Source organism: Stegastes partitus, unplaced genomic scaffold (genome assembly GCF_000690725.1).
Source record: "Stegastes partitus isolate 25-593 unplaced genomic scaffold, Stegastes_partitus-1.0.2 Scaffold78, whole genome shotgun sequence".
Taxonomy (NCBI): domain Eukaryota; kingdom Metazoa; phylum Chordata; class Actinopteri; family Pomacentridae; genus Stegastes; species Stegastes partitus.
This window is the reverse complement of record NW_007577809.1, coordinates 466,918-490,416: the sequence shown is the minus strand read 5'-3', so window position 1 is coordinate 490,416 and position 23,499 is coordinate 466,918. Positions and strand designations below refer to the sequence as shown.

Sequence of the window (23,499 nt, the reverse complement as noted above, 5' to 3'; positions counted from 1 at the left end):
ATTGATGTTGTAATGTGGTACAGTTTCTGTACCTGCTTATACACTTTTCATAACTAAAAACCTTATCTGCAAATTAATATCACCTCAAAAACTAGATAAAATGCCTCATGAATAAAAATAATATAGTGGAGCAAAGATAATACACGGTCATGGCCCTAATTACAATTTCTAAAAATATCTGCCACATGCACTCGGATCATTTATCCCATGTCATTCATGATCCTATCTCCTCTACCAGACAGTCTCTTGTGTCAAACAAACAGCTAATCATTGTAGATATGTATGAACCGATTTCTGCTCCTGTTACATGCACTGAACGTGACTTTTCTCCAGTATTACAATCTAACAGCTTTCGCAGCACAATCTTGAGACATTTCGCTGTGTATTTCAGAATGTAAGTCTGTGAGACACTTCAAAAGCTTTGAGTGCACGTGGGATTTGGCCCCTCCGAGTTTTCAACTCTACACACATCATTAGACCAGACTCTGCTGGAAACCGTTACAATATAAAGTGTCACAGACATCAAGATTGTTATTGGAACCAGATCAGAGTCGGAGCTGAACGGGTGAGATATTCTAGTGATATGTGACATGCAGGGCTAAGTAATCATTGCTATTTCTTGTTGAATCTCCTACAGGTACTATATGTTTTTATCTTTTTTTTTTTGATACGACTACATCAGTATAGAAAATGAAGTGCTATCTATTCTGTAACTCTTTTCTAAATTCACTTCCAGGCTTGTTTGCTTGATTTTATTTCCATCTTTGTGTGAGTTTTTTGTTTCTCTGTACGTGCGAGTATGAAATCCACAAATACAACAAATATAAAAGACTTTATTATCATTGGATTCCCTGGACTTTTACCAAAGTATTATGGACCGGTGTCTGTTCTGCTTCTTATTGTTTTTCTTGCTATCGTGATCGGAAATGTTTTTATTTTAACCGTCATCCTGCTTGAGCGGACCCTTCACAGACCGACATACTTGATCTTTTTTCACCTGGCAATGACAGATCTTGCATTTGGAATCGTGACTCTTCCAAAAATCATTGCCAGATACTGGTGGAATGACATGATATCGTCATTCAACGTCTGCTTCACACAAATGTATTTTGTCCATTCACTGGGAGCTATTCATTCTTTGATTTTGCTAATGATGGCTTTCGATCGCTTTTTTGCCATTTGGTTTCCGTTCAAATATCCTCTTGTGTTCACAAACAAAAGTGTTTCTATTGCTTGTTGCCTGTGCTGGGTTTTAACATTCATACGTATGATGGGGATTGTGCTTCATGCTTCAACGTTGCCTTACTGTGACCTTAATATCATCATGCAATGCTACTGCGATCATATATCAATAACTCGGCTGGGATGTGGTGAAAGAGTCTCATATGTTAAGCTTGTTGCAGTGGGAAATGCAATGGTGACGCTCTTAGTTCCTTTAACGCTCATCATTCTTTCTTACTTTTTTATCATTGTCGCTGTTTTAAGAATGCCTCATACTCAGAGACAATCCAAAGTCTTGTCCACCTGCGCTCCACAACTCTTTATAACCTGCCTGTATTATGTGCCAAGATGCTTTGTTTACCTAGCAAACAATTTAGGGTTCCAATTTAGTCTCGTTGTTCGTATTATTATTACAATGACGTACAGCCTCGTGCCCGCTGCGGTTAATCCAGTGATTTACTGTTTCAAGACGAAGGATATTAAACAGGCTTTGAGGCAGAGATTTAATAACAGAAAAATAAGCAATGCACTCAGATACGATAAGTAAAATAAGTAAACAGATAAGTAAAATATAAAGTAGTATAGTTTACTTCACCAGCAATGAGAAAACATACAAGGGGTGTCTGTGCAAGACTGAAAATATTCATTTATTTTATTTATTACAATTTATTATGTCTTGTGCAGACTGACATAGATCTGTTAAACTTGTTTTATGCCAAAAAACAACAAATAAAACACGACAAAAATAAATAAATGACAGATGTTCAAGTCAAATGTTGTTTTATTGTTATTGTTTTCATTTGTAAGTTAATTTTCAGTTTTCTGTAGGGGTTTTATTTATTCACTCATGTCACTACCTTCATATTTTTCTTTTAACATATATATTTTTCCAATCATAATTTATCTGCTAAAGCTTCCTGTATGCAAATTAACACAGAGAATAAAACAAAGACAGTGCCGAGTAGAATCCTGCAGATTAGTTTGATAATAGATCAAATTAACTTGTTTTCTGACCAAATTTGTTTCTGTCTGTAGTTTTTAAAATCTAAAACTGAGATGTTCTGCATCTAAATGCAAAACAAACCCGCCGCAAACTAAGAATATCTGTCTACATGTTATTAAAAATATACCGTGCTTCGTTAAATCTCGCTCCTTGTATTTGCAAGTGTGCATGTTGGAAGTTTTCAGCACTTTTAGATGATGTTTGACAGGATAATATTAACCTGCATGTTTTGAAAGAGGTATATTGAAAAAAATGTACTAAGAGTAAAACCTGGGACAGACTAAACAGAACAGCTTGGAATCTAAAATTGAATTTGACCACTAGGTGGAACCAAACCATCAGGGTATGTTTGATAGAGCGAACACTGGCTGCAACACTAAGAGTCCTTAAATTAGAAGATGAAGAAAAATGTGTTGGTAAAATGTTGTAGTTTTGAAAGATGTTTTTGTTGTTATTCAGCCTGTTGATCGGCTCTCTGGTAAAAAGAGCAAAAAAGTAAAAAGATCTTAAAATCGAACGTGTTTAGTTGATTATGATTTTCTTTACCAGCTTAGTGAATGGCATCAGACTTCACTTTTATCCCTTCATAAAGATTTGCCATTTTTAGAGTAAACTTTCTTTGCAAAAACTCACTGTCCTGTATTTGGTTTTAAATATATTTGTTTACAAAAGCTCAGGTGACGACATTTTCTTTTGAATATGGGAGCATTAAAGAATTTAAAGATCCAGGGTATGCACATACTCATTTATTTATTTCAGTATTCTGCATTTGAGATGATTATGTTGAGCAATTTGACTGGCCACATGGAAGTCTCTATTTGTCCTGCACATGGACACACTACTGCTTAATAGTATGTTTTAATTAAGTCGCGCACACACACACAAAATACAAGCAGTCTGGTTACAACCAAAGCTGTGCACACCAAGCATTTAGAAAATTTTCAAAAAAAGCAGCATTTTCAGCTTCACAGTTAAACGATTTCAGAGCATTTGATTCCAATATTAAAAAAAAAAAAAAAAAAGAAACACTGAAAATCAAAACAGAAATACAACAAAATGTACAGAATCAGTTTAATTTCTGGGAAACATAAAGTTAATAGAGGCAATGTATCATAAATAAATAAATAAAACACAGCGACAAGGACGGATTGAAAGAAGGCTTTGATCAATGTAACATGTACGTGGCGAAAAGACTGTTTAAAAAAAAAAAAACAGAAATGAAAAGCTGATGCAACTAATTAAGATGTTGCGACTTGTACCGTTGCTAATGAGTAGTGTTTGAAGATAACAGGTCATCCTGTTCCTTCTCAAACTAGATATGAGTTGACAGATGTGTGTATGTGCATTATTATGTTTATATCAGATCTTTTCTGTATGTATTGTTTATACATTGCTTATTCTGTATTTTTATATATGTATATGGAGTTTGAGATAAATAAACTAAACTAAACTAAACTAAACTATTTCAGTTCTGCAAAGGATGCAGCCTCTCTGTTATCTTCGGTAAAAATACTTTCCCATTTGTGTTTTGATGAAGGTCATATAGAAATGTGCATGAAAATAATCTACAAGCAGCATCCTGCATATTCTGATGTCAAAATGACACAAACAGTCACCTAAAGACCTAATTAGTGCCATACAAACAAATTAGTTTGCCATTAACATCAAATGTTGCTGTCTTCACATGGGTTTTATATCTATATTTAAAGGGCATTATCAGATACACCCTCTGGCTCCTCTGAGGATGTAAAATTAACTTTGAACAGAAACGTCTTTAGAGTTTACCACCAATAAACTGACCAAGTAAACATGAAAAGAGGTTCAGTATAAATCAAAACACATCTTTCACTGCTGTTCAATACCAAGTCCAATTAAAAATATATGATGTCCATGTCATTCATTTATATTGTTAATCTATTTTGATAAGATACATTTAACAGTTTTATTACATCAGAAATATGTCCATAGTCTGTAGGTAGCGGACTGCTATATAATGACGATCAAATGATTTCCTCTATGTCGCTTTGCACATCATAGCTAAAACTGGATTCAATTGGTAGACGTGCAATATCCTCAAACACAGGAGCATAGCTGCTAAAAGGCAGGTGCATATGTAAAATATCTTCCCATTGCTCAAACATACCACAGGCAGTGCTTTCTGTTTTATCCTGACCTGCAGCAGAGAGGCAGCTTTGTTGTAAGAACGAGCTGACAGGCAGGACGCCTTGTTGCCTTAAATTGCAGGTTGGCAGGGATGACTGGTCATGTATATATTTCTTGCCACTGATGATAGAAAACTGCCCGTACTCTGACTCTGAGCAGGTGAATGTGCTGTCTGTTTCACTCTCTGAGGAGACTTCCATCCTCATGGTGGACTCAGTAGGTCCAGACTTCAGGGTTGCTTGATGTGGCATTGTTTGCTCCAGAGGAGCGTTTAGTTTGCTAATTTCTTCAGAAGTGAGGCACTGTATTGGCTCCAGGATCTCTGGGTGTAGGAATCTCTTAATGTAACAAGGCAGTGTCTGTCGGGGCTGCTCTGTATCAAGCTTAGTTAATAGATGCTGGTTTAGGAAAGCAACATTTGGAGGCTTTGTGGGGCTTTTTTCTTCACTGGAGGTGTCTTTCTTAAACCCTGCAAACAGCATCCTCAAATCCGTCCATTGTTTGGCGCCTGCTTTTACACATTTTGTGCTGTACAAATGCTTGTGCCAGCTGAGCTTCAGTGACGTATTGTCTGAGTGATATGCACTACAGATGCTGCCAATTTCATAGTACTCCAGCTCACTGTTTGGCACCTGCTGAGCACTGGACAGACTGGTGTCGCAGTAAAACTCCACACTTGACCTCCCTTGATCGACACCCACTGGTTCATGTTGATTCCCTTTTTCTGGAGACACAGCATCTGTGACCAGTACGTTGTCACCGTAACAAAAAGCCATGTTGTCGGTCCCCTGCTCTGTTTTCTGTGGTAAGCTCTCCCTCTGACATGTTGCATCCCACTTCCTCACTCTATAAAGGACAACAAGCATTCCTGTGATCACCAGGATGGAGATTAGAGGCAGAACCACAGCTATGAGCCACAGAGGTGCGGTGCCCTGCACCTCAGAGCACCGGTCACGGCCCTCCGTTGTGTCGATACAGATATCACAGAAATAGTCAGAGACGTTATGTAAACATATGCAGGACCTGCTCTGCACAGCCGGTCCACATGTCTTGTTTTGACAGTTTGAGAGACAGGTCCTGTGGGTCGTGTCCTCCTCAGAGCACGGCGAGGGAAAGCAAACGCCTGGAGAGCTGCAGCTGGAGTGGGTGAGGGTTGAACTGGGCCAGACATCCACCATTAAACTGTGACCGCTGATGGGCAGAGTGTAACCAGTCACATTGAAGTACTGCACACAGCCACTGAAGCCTGTCATAAAAAGAATGAAGACATTTCGGTGTCAGTGTGACTCCACTGACTTTCCAACACTTCATGCAACTTTACACGTACAGGTGACACTTAGAGGGATTGAAGTGAACAGCGAGGAACACTTAACCCAATAAAACCTCCTGCAAGAAATGAAATAACTCAGTATGTTGCTGTATAAGACTCATCAGCTGAGCATCAGGGAGGAAAGATAGACATGAACAAGTACAAGACTGTGCTGTGCATTTTCTGGCTTTTGTTTCGTAAATAATTTATTCATTAGTATTTTAAATAAATGAAATAAGTCATCAGATCCACTGTGTATCTTTACCTAACTGTTGGAGGTTTGTGTCTCCTGCTGGAGCCGTACCAAGGATGATCTTTTCCACGCTTAAAGGAGTGACATCCATACTTTGGTCAGTGCTGTTTAAGAGTGGTTTACCATCCACTGACAGAAGAGTGCTCTGTCTCTTGTTGAACAAGGAGAGGACATGCCAGACTCCGTCCGCCACAGGAGAGTCCACAATGAGCTCTGACAGGTGTCCTGACAGTGTGTCTTTGGAAATGTACACAGGCTTTCTGTCTTTTATCTGATTTAGAAGAAATAAAGTGTTTTACACATATAAAAACAAGATGAGCAATTATGTAAATACATGTCAGACCTACCTTCAGCATAATGTATCCCATCTGTCCAAGAATGAACATTAAAACTCCATCTTCTTTGGTCTTGAATTTGATGTTAATCACAGTTTGGTCTCTTATGTGTGCCTCCTTTTTAACACCCACCACATGTTTTATCAGGTAGTCTCTCTTAAATCTCTCCTTGATAACATATTCAATGTAGTCACTCCCATTGAATCGCAAGACAAGCTCCTCTGTCATTTCTGTTCAAAAAGGAAACACAGATTAATCATTTACTCAATTAACAACTACTTAATGATTAATTAATTTTACATAGATTTTTTTTTTTTTTTTACCTTTGGTACAGTTTCTTCCAGTAAAGGGGCTTTTGCACTCACAAAGATAGTCAGACCAAAGGTCATGGCACACACCACCATTCTTGCACTGGACACTGAGACACGGCGACCCTGATGCTCGAGGGCACCTTTAGAAAATATAAAATGCAAGAAATGCTGCTGAAATCCAGGCATGTATAGAAACAACAGAGCGATATATTTTCTGTATTAAACCTACATATATTTAAAATTTAAAGACTGCGTTGGTCATTTACCTCAAGCTTCTACAAGCTTTAAAAATGTATGAACCTACCTATCAAAGATGTTATATGTTGTGACGGCCATTGAAGGTTTCAGCAGAATGCCGTTGATGTAAATGTTTCGAATACATCCAACAAAGTCGTGGACTTTTATCTGAGTCGGATGCAGCAAAATAAAGTCGATAGTCCTCAGTCCTCCAATTGTCATGTTATTGCTTCCAACATCAAGTGTCCTGATTGGACATAAAGAAAGAGAAAGAAAAATGATTGACACAAGTCAATCCTAAAAACAGAAACGTTAAATTAGTAATTACTGCTTTAATGCTACCTTTCCGAGATGCTGCCATCACTTTTTGAAAAACAAAATCCATTGTTTTCAACCTCTGTGCAGTTGTCCACATGCAAAGAACACATCTGTTGAACACAAATAGCTCTACATGAGTGTTTTCAAATTCACTTCTCCCACTTAAAACTGTTGTTTGATTGTGTACGGACATGTTTAAGACTCACATTTCCAATCCTCTTGACAGCGACACTGTGAAAGGATCCATCTGCAACATGTTTGTGTGTCTGCAGCCTCACAGGTCCTGACCCCAGGTCATAAGAGAGATGTATGGCTCCATCCAGTATCTCCAGTGCCAAGAAATCCCTGCTGGATGATCCTCCAGGATTGTAGAGGAGGAGGGAGTTCTTCTGCACTGTCGCAAACTCCAGAGAGATTAAATTAGTCCTGCGATCCAGCGGGGGAAACTCCATGAAAGACAGTTCTTCAAAGCCAAAACTGTGTTCCTCACAGTGGACTCCACTGACTCCTGCAATAAAGACAAATGTCACCATTAAGACATTGTTATTTTTAATGTAAATCAGTATGTTAATGTTACCAATAAATGCCTTGCTAAAATGATTGACTTTAGCTTTAAAGGTTCCTTTTTTCTTACCAAATGGACAATTACAGTTGAAACCAGTCTGTAAATTGATGCAGCTGCCTTCAACACATGGTGTCGATCTGCAGTGATCGATGAACTCATCACACATTTCTCCTGAAAAAATGAAAAATGGCAAAGATTTGAAAGAATTTCTGGCTTCTGTAAGCACATAGTAATCTGTTTTTTTATATGTCAAAGTCTACCTTCAAATCCAGGCACACAGTGACAGTAATATCCATCCTGAGAGGGAACACAAGTTCCCCCATTTTGGCACTTCACCTTCAGGCATTCATCTCCATCAGCAGAGCAGACAGAGCCGGAGAAGCCACTCTGACAGTGACAGTAAAAGCTTCCCGCAGTATTCACACATGTGCCTTGATTCTCACAGGGATTCACCTCACATTCGTCGATGTCACCTTCACAGAGTGAACCAGTGAATCCGACTGGACAGGTACAATTAAAAATCTCTTTCTGCGGTGACACAAAGATGACCGCTACACTTTCCAGGACAGCAACCTCCTGGCTGATGAAAATGTTTTTGCTGCAGGAAGCCCTGTTTTGACAAGGGCTGGTGAGACACGGGTCACTGGTGATGTGAGAAATGGTCACGTTGCTTTGAGCTTCCAGTAATTTCTTATGTCCAGCAGATATCCCGCTAGCTACCTCTCTGCTAAGATACTGGCCGTTGTAATTCTTGACAGCAGCCAGCAGGAGGATTTCACTGCCAATATGTTTGATTCCAAATACATGAGTCTTCGAGGCCTGTAGGTTAAACAAACTGTCCAGAGCTTTCACAAACCTCAAATACTTATTGGACAAGAACTCTTCCACTGACGATGATGACACATAGAACAATATACAGCTGTCTATAGAGGCATTTGTGAAGCCTTTGTAGTTTACGTAGATGCTGTTGTTAACTGGGAAGTGAAGCTGGTCTGTAGCTTCGATGGTGATGTTAAATGTGGCCTCGCCCTGAAAAGGAGCCGACCACAGCTCACATGAGCCATTAGGTATTACGAACATGTTAGCCGGCCCACTTTTGATGGTGCAGCTGAATGTGTCATCCTCATCCTCGTCTTCAGGATGCACATTTCCAATCATGCCTCCTTGGAAAGAACTGCCAAAATATTTCACCTCAATGAAGATATTTCTTGGTAATGAAGGGTTGTCATTTTCATCTACAACCCTGATGAGGAGTGTTGCTGTAGATGACAGTGGAGAAGGGAATCCTGCATCTCCAACAACCACCAGGAGTTGATATGTAGAGATTTGTTCTCGATCAACAGCCTGTGTGGTGAGTAAAACTCCATCAGTCGTAAGTGAAAAAGCACTAACTGTAGAGGGATTTAATAGCCAGTACGTAAAAGGACCCTGGTTTGGTGGTAAATCAGAATCTGATGCATTTAATCTGATGACGACAGTTCCTTCAGGTTGGTTTTCCTTCACCTGAGCCTCGGTTGATATGAGTTTGGGGGCGTTGTCGTTAACATCACCAATGGTCACGATGACGGTAGTTGTCCCAGTGGCAGGTGGAGAACCATTATCAGTGGCTGTAACAGTCAGATTATAAACTGGCCAGAGTTCTCTGTCGAGTGAAGAGTTCACTGAGATAAGACCGCTGGACAGATCAACGGCAAAAGCGAAGTTTGTGTTTCCGTTTTCAATGCTGAAGAAGAAACGATTCCAGTCCAAGACGGAGTCCTGATCCTCAGCACTCACAGTTACCACCGATGTCCCAGCTGGACTGTCCTCCAGAACATTTGCCACATACAGTGTAGAGATGAACGTAGGGGGATCATTTGTGTCGATCACACTGATGCGGACCAAAGTCTCATCTATATCCATGCCAGTAATAACACCAGGGTTCTTTGCCAGAACCTTTAAAACTACATGGCTGTTGCCTTGTTTTCTCAAACTGTTGGTGGTGTGTATTTCTCCAGAAAGTTTGTCTACTTCAAAGCCCATACTTTTGCTCTGGCCAAACATCAAGTAAAACACCTGACCTTCAGAACCTTGGTCGTAATCTGTCGCTGTCACTTTTCCAATCAGAGTTCCAATACTCACATTTTTAAATACTGAAAAGTTGAATTCTTTCTTCTTGAATTTAGGTGTGAACTCATTGACATCTGAGATTTGGATGACAACATGTGCTAAACTAAATAAAGTAGGTCCACCAGTGTTTGAAGCTTTGATTGTTATGTCAAAGATGTGCTCTTGCTCATAATCAAAGACAACCAAAGTGGTGATTGTGCCATTTCTTGAATCAATTGCAAATTTGTCCACATGGCCAGCAATAAGAGAGTAGGATATCTGTGTATTGGTACCTGAATCATTGTCAGTAGCCGTCACATGTAGAACATTAGTTCCAATTTCTGAGTTTTCAGGGACTGACGTGGTATACTCCGAAGATGAAAAGACTGGAGGATTATCATTCACATCCATAACCGTCACTGTAACATCTACCATGCCAGTTTTAGAAACCCACCCACCATCTTTGGCTTTGATTTGGAAATAATAAGTACTTTCTTTTTCAAAGTCAAGTTCTTTGATCAGAGTTAGCAGTCCAGAGACGTCTCCGACAGATAATGGTAAATATAGATTTTCTGGAGTGATGCAGTACATGATTGCACCATTGGGACCATAATCCCCGTCTTCTGCTTGAATTTTCCCAATTACTGATCCTACAGGCAAGTCCTCAGGGACAGAGAAAATAACATGAGGTTTACTAAAGCTCGGAGCAAATTGATTCCTCCCAGTAATTTCAAAAGTGATTTCAGTGTGTGATGTTAAGGAGGGGGTGCCTGGGTCTTTAGCCAAGACGAATAAAGTGAGGAACAGATTTTCAGCATCAGCCAAAGTTTGATTTAAGATTACTTTTCCATTGTCAGCTTGAATTCTAAAGAAATCAGATGCATTACCTCCATTTAAGATATACTCAATATGAGCACTGCTGTTAACATCCTGATCTATTGCTGTAAACTGGACCACCTCGGTTCCCACCGGCAGGTGATATGGAACAGCAATCAGAGGCTGTAAAGGTAAAAACATTGGTGGGTGTTGGTTATATTGTTCCAATCTTACTATAACAGTGGCATTACTATACAGGGGAACATTGCCACAGTCAAAAGCCATAACTGTGAACTGATAGGTTTCAAAAGCAGAATCACGTAGCATCAGTGGCTGCTTTGTAAAGATTTCTCCAGAGGAAGCATTCACCCAAAACTCCTCATTTGGAGGTTCAATAACATAGAAAATCTCACTGTTTTGTCCAACATCTACATCTGTAGCGACAACTTGCAAGACAAGCACCTCTTTATCTTTTGTTTCAAGAAGGACAACAGTATAAAGGTGATCAGAAAACACAGGTCTATTATCGTTGACGTCCAAAAGGACGATGGTGACATCTGTGCTTATGCTCCATGCTGAATCGTTTGCATGTACTTTCAAGATATAATGATCCTGCACCTCCCTGTCCAAACGTCCTTCAACAGTGATGTAGCCAGTGGTGACATCAATATTGAAAAGCATATCATCACTTTGGTCAGTTATGAAGTAATTAATCACCGCATTAGCATCAGTATCATCATCAGTTGAGGTGACTTGTATAATTGTGTGTCCAACAGGAACATCCTCGGGCAGCTCTGTGTAAAAAATCTGTGAAAAACGAGGTGCGTTGTCATTTCTGTCTAACACAGTGACGATAACAGCTGTTCTGTCTTTATGAAGAGGGTTGTCGAGCTCTGCAGCTTCGACTGTTAGGTTGAATTCAGGAATATTTTCTCTATCTAAGCTTCCAGTGGTGCTCAATAAACCATTTTCAGGGTCAATAATGAAAAAGTTATCAGTGTTTCCCTCTGTTATGTTGTACTGCACTGTGCCGTAATTGCCAGAATCTGCATCAACGGCGAGAACATCACAAACCGCGGATGGTGGGGAATTCTCAAAAACCTCACATCTGTACTCCTCTTGAGTGAACTGTGGGAAATTATCATTTACATCAGTGATGTTTATGTAAATTACTGAAAATGATGAGAAGGGAGGCGAGCCAGAGTCTCTGGCTTCTATCAACAAAGAGAACTCCTTTTTGTTTTCGTGATCCAGAGGGTTCTCCACTGTCAGTGCTCCACTTAATTGCTCCACATGAAACGTGTCTTCAAAGTTTCCGGAAGCCAGATAAAAAGAGACGGGTTCAGCTCTGGTGCTCGTTGCAGAGACCACAGCTACCAGCGTTTCCACTGGCTCATCCTCAGAGAGGGAATAACTCAGAACATCCACATTCATCTGTGGGAATTCAGAGATATCCTGAAACCTGATACTGATGGTAGTAGTGTCAAATCTAGGATCTTCTCCCCCATCTTCCACGTGCACATTGACAATAATATCCTCGGTTCTCTGGAGTGCGCTTGAAGTGAAAACAGTGCCACTGTACGGATCGATGGAAAACCAATCCGAACTTGGTCCATACAACGAATAATGTAGTTCTGCATTCATGTCAGTGTCTCCATCTGTTGCTCTTACTGCACACACAACGGAACCTGTAGAAAAACAACATGAAAAAAACATGAAATTCTCCTCTCAACTCTATCAGTGTTATTTGGAATGAAATATATAACCGTCAAGTGGAAGTATAATGTCTCACCTGGAGCCAACCCGGTGGGCATGTAGGCCACATAAGGGCTGTCCATAAACTGGGGCCAATGATCATTGATGTCTCCAATAAGTACGGTAACAAGCACAGAGCTTGACAGAGGCTGCGTAGGATGCTTATCACTGCCAATCACTGTCAGCCTGTAAATGGCTACTGTCTCCCTGTCCAGGAAATTGGTTGTAAACAATTCTCCAGATGTTTCCTCAATGGCAAAAGGTACATCAAGGTCTTCCATGAAATACCTAAATATAAAAAAAATATACATCCTGTGTATAGCATCCTGAAAGTTGCTCTGATGACAAACATGACATAATAAGCATTGATATCAAAAAGGTCACAGCTGAAGAACTCTAACCTGAAAAGAACATTCCCCCAAAGTACTGATCAATAAGACTTACAAATATGAAATGATTTTCTTAGTGGTGACATTTTACCTTATTTCCCCATTGACACCCTCATCAATGTCGGACGCGGTTATCATGGCGAACACAGTGCCGATAGGACTGTCCTCAGGCACAATGGTGTTGTAGACGTCCTCAGTGAACTCTGGATGATTATCATTGACATCCTCCACTATGACATGTACAGTCAGAGTACCTGTTAGAGGTGGAAATCCTTCAAATGACAAAGCAAAATTGATCAACAAACTGTTTTAGGCGACTGTTTGTAGAAATACTTTGGATAAGGTATTGTTTACATGTTAAATTCAGAGTCTCGTAGTTGAACTTGAACTTAAATTACCTGAATCAACGGCAGTAATGGTGACAATATATAGCGATTCCTTCTCCTTGTCTAGACTGTGTAAAATTTGAAATGTGCCATTTGGTGTGATGGAGAATAAACCATCACTATTTCCTCTCTGTATGAAATAGGTAAGCTGGCTGTTGACCCCTAAATCTTCATCCAAAGCTGAGACCTGTTAAAAAAAAAAAGAGAAAGACATTACCGTCGAAACTCTCTTATCAACACTTGTGAACTCTTTCTTCACCGAGACCCAGTAGCACCTGACGTGTTCGCTCAGATGGATCCTCTTCGTTCTCTTTGATGTGTATGATGAGTGTTTCTGGAGAAAACTGGGGGGCAAAGTCATTGACATCCAACACTGTGACACTGACAGCAGCAGTTGCAGATCTGGGCATGTTTCCCTGATCTACAGCAGTTATGATGAAGGTGTAGTTTGGGTCGATTTCTCGGTCCAGTCGACCCATGACTGTGACAACACCTCGAACTGTGTCCACAACGAACGGAGTCACCTGGGTAATCGTATAACGCACTAGTCCATTCGGCCCAATATCCTGATCACAAGCCTGAACATGAAACAGGCTCGTTCCTCTGGGGATGTCCTCTCTGACCGTCAGGCTGTAATCACTTTGTAAAAACTCAGGACTATGATCATTTGCATCTTCAACATGCACGGTGAGATTCATTGCGGTCGCCATTTGGGGCGAGCCTCCATCTGTGGCTGTTACAGTGATAATCAGCGTATCTACCTCTTCTCTGTCTAACATCTCCTCCAGGTATATTTCTCCACTTCTGTTATCGATGCTGAACATCCCACCAGATGTGTTGCTTAAATCATACAAAAGCTTCCCGTTGAATCCAGCGTCTGAATCCTCAGCATGTACAGTCATTATAACAGAACGAAGCGGGGTGTCCTCTGGGATATTAACACTTTTGGGTGACACAAACACTGGAGCGTTGTCGTTGGCATCTTCGACAACCACCACGACGTGAGCTGTGCTGGTGAGCTGCGAAGACGCCGGCTGGACGCAGTCGCTGGCCGTCACGGTCAGGTTGTAGGAGGATCGTCTCTCTCTGTCTAACTCTTTGTTCAGGCACAAATTACCAGTTGAGTGGATGAAGAACACTTCCTCTTCATCACCACTGACTACTCTCAGCTTCAGTTCTCCGTTGTCACCTGGAGGAAAGGCAAACATAAAAAATGACTTATGGGAAATGATGGTATGGCCTCAAGGTAAAGGGTTGGTATAGAGCAGGGGTGTCCAATCCTGGTCCTCGAGGGCCACAATCCTGCATGTTTTAGAAGTTTCCCTCTTCCAACACACGTGATTCAGATGATCAGGATCGTTATCAGGCTTCTGCAGAGCTTGATGATGAGCTGATCATTTGAATCAGGTGTGTTGGAAGAGGGAAACATCTAAAACATGCAGGACTGTGGCCCTCGAGGACCAGGATTGCCCACCCCTGCTATAGAGTAACATGGAGGACAACCTCTATCATTTGCTTCTGTATTCAAACTTGATTAATGCATTTGTCATAGATATTCAAACAAGTATTTTTCACAAGACAGCATTTTTCAATATATAGAGTTCAACCCAAGATTACTCATACAGATGCCAAATTTTGATTTATATTGAATTTTTAATTGACCAATAGGTTTCCTCTGGTTGAAAATGACATAAGTGATAATACAGCGAGTCAGATATTTAAATGAACTATTTCTATATATCTTCTACCTTCTTTTTCTGAATTTCTGACTTCATGTGAGCTGGTCCTGGTAAGTTCATGCAGTAGTTTTCTAGTCAGTTATTAGTCAACTACAAGTCATGATTAGAACCAAACAGCTTTGTGGTTCTATAAGGGTCGTTCACTGAGAGTTGTGCAGTAGGGCTGCTCATGTCCAAGTGTTTTCATGTGCTAGGGGCAGCAGTACAAAGCTTAATCAAAGTGTAAAAGGAGTTCCACATTGTGAAAAATGTCAATGGTCGTGGTAGAAAGCCAAAAGTGACCCCTGCATTGTCAAAGAAATATCCAAAAATCACCAAGCTGTAGGAACAGTTTGATTGGTGTGGTGACAAATAAAGGTGCTGCCATTAAATATAACTATATGAGTATTTTTGAACATAGCAATAGTTAAACATGTATCATTAACATCCCTAGTACAATGTCTTGCTGTCTTTTCTTACTCATTTATGTCATTTTTCACCAGAAGAAACACATCCGCCAAATACAAATTCACTATAAATCCAAATTTGTCAGGTTATGCACTACATCGGGATTAGCTGTAAATCACGGTGCAAAAAAATATGCACTCTGCAAATTCCTGTTCCTCAGACATGTTTGCTGTAATTATAAAACATCCATTAGCAACAAACAAAAAGGGTCTGAAAACACTGGAAACATCCTGTCTCTGCAGAACTCTGTTTCTTCGCAATGCTGCATTTCTGAGGCACCATTTTTAGCAGAACATAATGAGGTACATAATTTAAGGTAAACACAGTCATGTTGGGTTTTGACTTGCCTAGTGAGGCAAAAAATATGTGAAAATAAATTATGCCTTTTCTACTCATAGCATGTGTGAGTACTGAAAGATCCGGGTGATGTTCGCGCTAATTATAGAAAGGGCAGAATTTTTTTTGCAAAGAAATCGCTATCATGTATGGCAATAACATCTCATTAGTTTGAGCTGAACTGTTAGATGCAGGGCTGGTTGTGAATTTGACCCTCATTAATTGCTTAGACCCACAAATCCCTCGCTGGAGGAGCAGCTCCAATATGAAAAATGGAAGCAGCATAGTGAAAATAAATCGTGGATTTATGGTGAGCCTACATGAGCGGTTCAAAAAGACTTTGAACGGCTCATGTAAAATGGATAGGTTGTCTGTGGTAATGTACATAAAACAAGGATTTCCTCTGTGTCTTGTTTTATATATTTGTACAGTTGGGCTTCACTCTCTCAAATTCCAATCAATTGGAATCATGTAACTGCTTGCAGAAACACATTTAGATGATGAATTCACTCTGAAATATAGATTTTGATCATCGTTGCTCATAAAAGGTGAAGCAGTAGAGAAGCTCTCACATGGGGCAGGGCAAAAAATGCAACTCCAAGTCAGAAAAAGAGAATTAAAGTACTTGTTTGGAGCCTAAAAGTGTGCCGACCTTTACTTGTAACCTGTAAATTATGTATTTTGACCACACACACTGGAGGGTTCCCAATGAACTCTACCTTCGTTTTTATTCTATTTTTTATTACTTTGATTTATGCTTTATTTGATTGCATATAATGTAGCTTTTCATTGTGTTTCTGGTTTACATGAAGTGGCACTGAAATGTCCATTTGGGATTAATAAAGTATCTATCTGATGATGCTTAAATCTCATATTGGTAAGATCTAAAACCAAAGCATTGTGGGAATTTCTCAGATGTACTTTACAGACTTACCATCATCCTTATCAGAAACATTCAACCACAGGAAGCATGTGCCAACCTCTGTGTCCTCCAGCAGCCATGCAGAAAAGGCATGCTGGCTGAAAACAGGGGGGTTGTCGTTCACATCCAGCACATTGAAGTAAACCCTGACACTGGATACCTGCGAATCCCCCTGCTGCAGCGCCACTGTGAGAATATAGTATCTTTGTGTTTCGAAATCCAGGCTGCGGGATAATAGGAACTCCCCTGAGATTCGACTGAGCAGGAACAGGTTCTCTCCGTCATCCTCCTGAACCGAGTATGTGATAGGCGTGAGAGTCCCAAACTGCGTTTCTACTTTTCCCACAACTGTTCCTGTCAACACAGTGGATAATGCATAATTACAGGGTAATTTACACAACAACCGTGGGATGAAAAGGAAACTTTTGGTAACATTATTGTCAAAAAATAGAAGGATTTTAACCGTCTTAAATGCCAGAAATAAGAAATAGTGTTGATAAAGCTACACATTTCAAAAAATAACCGAATAAACGGTTGTCAACAGCATGGGTGCGTCCATGAGGAAAAGATGACTAACCTGGTACTGTGTCTTCTTTCACTTGAAATGAATAAACCGTTTTGGAGAAAGCCATCTGTGTTTGCCATCTGTTATTGGTGCTGACTGTGCCATGCTTCAGCACAGCATCAACAGATGTATAATACCAGGAGGGAAGCGTATGCTGCCCTAAGACAATATCTGCAAACTCCGTCTCACTGCTCACATTTGCTGCTTTTCCAGACGAAGGCTCGTGAGTGGAAGCAGTGCTAAACACCTGAGGAAGCAAAGAACTCGCAGTTTTTGGAAAGTAGAGTGTGCATCAATGTACAACTTTTGAAACAACCACATGATCGGATGGGAGATTTGTTTTAATGTTACACATATTTAAATACAACTGCAACCTTCTAAATCTGATCAAAACCCAAGCAGATTGATAAACAAGTTGTAATGAACAAACTGACTTACCACAAAACAAAACAATACAATCAGATATTTTCTCCATTGTCCAGTAGAGTCCATCATACTGTTTACTTCCTAAGTACCTCTTTCTTGGTCATAATTACAAAATCAAGTAAGAGCACGAGATCCAAAACAAAACAGAAGCGGCATTAAAAAGTGAAGTCCTGGAAACTGCTCAACACTACCTCCACACAAAACTATAAAAGCTGTATCCATAGTGATTAGCCAATCTTCTCAGCTTGTAATCCTGACTGGCACGCCTCTCTGACATCACTCTATGCAAATCCTGGAGTCCACAAGAGAAAAAAAAAAAAGTTCCTTTAGGGCTCCAAAATGAAGCAGATTAAAAGTTTGTTGCATTTGTATGTATTTCAAAAGAAAACATGCCCCATAATCTTTAAATTAATTACTCCTTGCTTTCTGTATAAAACAAACCCCTTGTTCTGAGAAGGATGAAAAAAAGAGCAATAATGATTTAGCCTAGTGTGTTTTGCTGAATCAGTCTGTTTTATATTCCCTCCATGGATTTTTGCTATTGAGGTTACTCGATGTAGACATGAAATGGACTCTTTGAACAGTTGCCCGCAGTAAGGTAGCCTGGAGGGAGGCTTTCTTGTTGCATGTCAGATGGGGGAATTCATTCAGAGACCGCAAGCCATTCATTGAGCGGGTAAAAGGAGAGAAAAGAGAAAAAAAACAACATCGACACTCTGAATCACAGGTTTCAAAGAGAGCTGACATGATGCCGCAGCACAGAATGTTAAAGCGGAATGTAGATTTTATTGTGTACCGCGTCTGAGTACATAACGAGAAACCAACACTTTCCTGGGAGAGAATGTATTCTAATTTCTCTTTGATATGCAAAATTAAATCACCACCTCTTACCGAATTACTGCACGTAATGTACACAAAGGAACGTCATTACTGCTGTCTAGAATAAAAAAAAACAACCGCTGTGACCCTGATGTTAACTACGTGCAAGGACTCTGAGCCAGTTTGTGTGTTGGACGCGCTGAAAGGAGACCACTGTGGCTTCATTCATATTTGCAAACACTTCGGAGAAGAGGGCAGTTACGTGTTGGGCGCCGAAGGACAGCGCTGTTGAGAAAAGCCTGATAAATGGACATGTGAACCCCCCTTAAGTGACTGCGAGGCCACCATGACTGTGAGATTGTCTCCAATTACGGGGAATGGCAACTCAATCCCAGCGAGGGATCAACAAAAGGTCCCCTGCTTTGACTCACTGGGGAAAAGCACACACAAAAAACAAAAAGCACTTTTCTTCACTATGTTTCGCACTTTGGTGAGATTAAAAAAAAGAAGCATGATACTACACTTTATTTTCACTGTGCTTAGTAGAAATCAGTGTCCGGAGCTGTTTGTGTGAAGCAGAATTTGACCAAAAGTCAACTCCTCTGTGTGACCAGGGAGGTTTTGTTACAACAGGCAGGTTGTGTTGGTCTCCCCCTGAACAGAAAAGACTTTGTTTGCTCTGTGATGAAGCTGAAACTGAACATCAGGTCCACTTCTTGTTTTGTTTCTCGTTGTACGGTCATTTAAGACCTATTCTTTGCAAAAATGTGCTTAATTTCTACTAAATTCTGATGCAATACACATGAAACATCCTTTTTAGGTGGTGGATTTTCATTGTAACACATACGGGAGAGAAGACAACATTCTGTTAGCAAAGATTTGTAGGAAGCTACATTTATTTATCTGACCAGTGACTCTCCACTGCAACAGTGTTTCTGACCTTGTTGATGGAGACTGAGCGCTTGTAGGCACACGACCCAAGGAGCAGTTAAAACTTTTAACTTCCCACACTGTACAATCAGGGCGCCACCTTCTGGATCTCAGTTGTTTGAAGTACAGGACCAGGATCAACTGGAGGATTTACTTACAAACTAAATAATACCGCAGGGTGTGGATTCATTAGCGCTTTCCAAATCATATCCCTTGGGCGATCTTTTTTTGGAATTAATAGAATAATCAAAAATGAATTTTCTAACATATTCTTGAATTCTTTGCTCCTGAATTCAAGCATGTTTTATTTATCCAGACGCAATATCATGAAATCGAACTTTGCATTGTATTAGAAACTGTTCAAAATAATAAAATAAAGGTATGAATAGTGTTCCATCTTCATTTCAAGACTGTGTGTTTTCAGCGACCCTTGTTAAACCAAACTTGACAGCAACAACAGGAACAAAGCCACGTCAGCTTATCTTGCACTTATTGACTTGTGCAGTCACCTGCTTCACTTTTTAAATGAAGTCTATTTACGTTGACGAGCTCCGTGCTCGACGCGCTGAGTCTCTGATAACTCGCTGGTACGCACGGAGATGTCAAGACAGCTAAAATAAGAGGATGGAGAAAAAAAACAAACAAAACAACTTCTTAAAAAAAAAAAAAAACAACCTTTATTGAAGACATTCTTGAATGTCGACAGCTGCATTTGATATTAGAGTGGTATTCAAAGAACAATAAAAAGACATTGGGACAGCACATAAAAAAATAGTTTTCAAAACAAAGAAAGATACACTACCAACCCAGAAATCTCATTTTTGAGTTGTAACACCTAAAGACTAGTTACTTTCATACTGATTTGTAGTCCTCCTAAATTGTTACATAATATGGCAGGGATAAAGAACTACCACTAGAAAATCTTAAACTGAAGATATGTAGTGTTAACTTTACAAAAAAAGGAGAATAACACTGTACATCTTAAAAACATTAAATATACACATGTTCTTGTTCAATTTGACTTCTGTTTCAAGATGGTGAATTGAGTATATTAGGATTATATGGCATAAACAAAACTGCGGGTCCCACCCCTGCACATTCTACTCATCATCCTCGTCCTCGTCGTCTTCCTCGTCGTCGTCGACCTCCTCCTCTTCCTCTTCGTCATCGTCGTCGTCAGCTGCAGCAGCTGATCCTGAATCCACTTTTCCCTTTGTGCGGTAGGCAACGATATCCTGCGGGGGAAATGGGTTTGTCAGTAATACAACACACTCTTTTAATAAGGAAGCTTGTATCTCATCAGGCAATAAAATATGTTCCCCGAATGGCTATTTACCTTATCGTACTTCTCCTTCAACTTGGCTGCCTTCTTCTCATACGGCTGCTTGTCTTCTGCAGATGAGCTATTCCACATTTCGCCAAGCTTCTTTGCCGTGTCCCCGATGGAAAGTCCAGGATACTCTCCTTTTACCTTGGGACGAAAGTCTGCACAGAACAGGAAGAATGCAGACCTGCGGGGAGGGCGGGAAAGGTGGCGTTTAATGCACTATAATAAGCTTCTACAGAAATAATCGTGCTTTGTACATGCTGATTATGGTCCCTACGGTGGTCTCTTGGGGGCATTGGGGTCCTTGAATCGCTTCTTCTTCTGGCCCTTGGGGGGAATGTAATTCTTCATTTCCCTCTCGTAGCGCACCTTGTCTTGCTTGGCCATATCTTCGAACTTGCCTTTCTCTTTTGGTGACATTGTCTTCGAGGAAAAACAGAATCAGTTTTAGAACATCCTTCAAGGAAAATACAGGATTCAGAGAATAATTAAAGACACACATATGGAGATTAAAATACTTTACCTTCCATCGCTCAGAGCATTTCTTGGAGAACTCTGAAAAGTTGACAGAGGCATCTGGATGCTTCTTCTTATGCTCCTCTCGGCATGTTTGCACAAAGTAGGCATATGAGGACATTTTGCCTCTTGGCTTCTTTGGATCTTTCACCATTTTGGCTTTACTAAATAGGGAGGAAAAATATGCTTTGAATGAAATGTATACAGCTGTGACAAAAAAAATCTAAATATGCCCCTGCTCAATTGTGTGCCTCTTGCTTTGTCAGTTCCATCTATTGTTTAAATCGGGTGGTGGGAGGAGGGTGTCTGGAGTGACTGATGATCCATTGTATGATGAGGCCAAACTGATGCTTCACTTAAAATTGCAATCAGCTACATATTCTTTTATTGGTGCTTTAGCTTCAGTATTCACCCACAGTGATATAATACTAAGTTGCTAAAAGGGACACATTACGTATGAAGGCTGGCTAATGTGTAGCTAGCCGGCTTGGGGGGTGTAGATGACTACATTAGCATTAGCTTCCGCCTCCATTGATTGTCCGCTAGCTGTTAGCCATTACGGCTCTCGCTTTGTGTCTTCTTGCTTTTAGCGTTAGCCTGTAAGCTAGCTTGCATGCCACAGTGCTCATCTCATGAGACGATTATTAAAATGGCTGATTACACTGCAAACAAAGGCTGGCGCACTGTTTTCACACGCCCTCCGTCCTTTTTGTCCAATATCCGGTTTCGTTAAAAATCCGTCTGGATGGTATGGATTATTGGATTTAAAGTTCCAGTGAAAGTGGTATTGATGTGGGAGAAGGATGCTCCGCCTGTATCGCCGCACCTCGGGCTGCCTCAGCACCGGTCAGCGGTATTAACCTACATTAAGCTACCAGCTAGCGCTAGCCTTTATGATAGCAGCCATTGCTACCAGGCTAGCGGAGCAGGCTAGTCGCTGTTAGCTGGTAGCACATTAACGAACGTTACGCTGAACCCGAGCGTAGTGAATATTAACCCGGTCACCGGAGGACATCCTCACTGTTGTGGTTGTTATTCGCCGCAGCGGCTAATGTCAGCGGTCAGTGACTACGTAGCCAAGTTAGCAAGACGCCGTTCAACAGCAGCAGATTGACACGGAGTTAGCATTCTCGTCCTGCCCAGCAATGCAACTAAACCAGTACAACGTTGATTTGGTCCGTGCCAAACATATCCCAGATCATTGTTTCATTCATAAGAGCCACACTCCGCTCGCTTTGTTGGTAAAATAAGGATTTTGCTGCTTACCCCCTCAGCGCTATGCGACCAGCTGTGCGTCCGTACGTCTCAAACAATGGGACGAAAAGCTTCGTCAGTGCGCGGTCTTTTGGCTCCGAGGATCCGTCTGTGTTTATCCTGTGTGCGGAGCTCCGGCTGTCGGACATTGGCTGCCGCCAACTCCTTGGAGTATCTTATTGGACGCAGTGTGTCACTGCTGCCTGTTGTTCGGTTGGTTCTTCACAACACGACGCTGCGGCGGCGCTAAACTTGAATGACGGTGGATGCGTCTGAGTCATAGACTGAATAAAAGTCTGTGGTGTGAGTGCAGAGGAACATGGAGGGAAGCAGGAAGACACAGGAGCGGAGCTGAGCGGTGGATCAGTGTGCTTTACTATGTGAAATCACTTCTTGCACTCTGATATCAAAGTAACATCATCAACTAACAATCCTAAGGACATAATACTTTATATTATTTGAACAATTTCATGTGTAACATTTCATTTTTATGCACAATATTACTTTATTCTTTTAGTGCCATTGGCAGTATTGCTTTTTACTTTTCTGCTCTAGTTTTAATTAGTCTTACTCAATGCTACTTATTATTCCATTAGGCACAACTGTTAGCCTGTTAGTCCTCCATATACATTTTAGATTTACCGCCTTTATTTTAGTTTTAATGTTTTCTGAGCTAGATCTGTCACACAAGTTACCTCCAGGAACCTTTGTGGCATTATTCTGCTGGATTATCATCATTATTGTTATTATTATTATTATTCTAAGCAGCATTTCAATGCAGTAACTCATCAGTGTAAAGCAAATTTTTATTGTTATGTAGTTTGATAGATTAAAATCAAATCAGTTTACTGTAGTTGACGGCGATGAGCAAACCCAAGCCGTATTAAAAGTTCCTTTTTAAAGCTACTATGAAACTAGATTATTCCAGTCAAGTCACTGTTATGTATGTAGCGTATCTAAAACAGCAGCTGCTGAGCTAAAGTGCTTTTAGAAGAGAAATGAGATTGCTGTTACGACTTTACTCAACAAATTTGAATATTAAGGTTAAGAAGCTACAGTGTTATTTATG

The 23,499-nt window shown here is 40.4% G+C and overlaps 2 protein-coding genes across 2 annotated transcripts; one reads left to right on the top strand and one right to left on the bottom strand.

The window, feature by feature from the left end:
- Positions 1-799: 799 nt before the first annotated feature.
- On the top strand, positions 800-1,768 carry LOC103353599 (olfactory receptor 52E8-like). The gene has a single exon (XM_008276653.1). The coding sequence runs from the start codon at positions 800-802 to the stop codon at positions 1,766-1,768; it is 969 nt and encodes a 322-aa protein (XP_008274875.1).
- An 18,219-nt stretch (positions 1,769-19,987) lies between these two features.
- LOC103353583 (high mobility group-T protein-like) lies at positions 19,988-22,579 on the bottom strand. Its single transcript, XM_008276635.1, has 5 exons — positions 22,443-22,579; positions 21,184-21,340; positions 20,938-21,083; positions 20,670-20,844; positions 19,988-20,568 (listed from the first exon to the last, which is right to left on the bottom strand). Exons 1-5 carry the CDS (start codon positions 22,577-22,579, stop codon positions 20,434-20,436), a joined length of 750 nt encoding a protein of 249 aa, XP_008274857.1. The 3' UTR covers positions 19,988-20,433.
- Positions 22,580-23,499: the final 920 nt, after the last annotated feature.

Excerpts from the sequence above, each read along its gene's own strand:
- LOC103353599 (XM_008276653.1), top strand. The coding sequence starts at position 800 with ATGAAATCCACAAATACAACAAATATAAAAGACTTTATTATCATTGGA.
- LOC103353583 (XM_008276635.1), bottom strand. The coding sequence starts at position 22,579 with ATGTCCGACAGCCGGAGCTCCGCACACAGGATAAACACAGACGGATCC. Across the intron at positions 20,845-20,937 it reads AATGCCCCCAAGAGACCACC|GTCTGCATTCTTCCTGTTCT; the intron begins GTAGGGACCATA and ends CCCTCCCCGCAG. Across the intron at positions 20,569-20,669 it reads TGAAGGAGAAGTACGATAAG|GATATCGTTGCCTACCGCAC; the intron begins GTAAATAGCCAT and ends TTTCCCCCGCAG.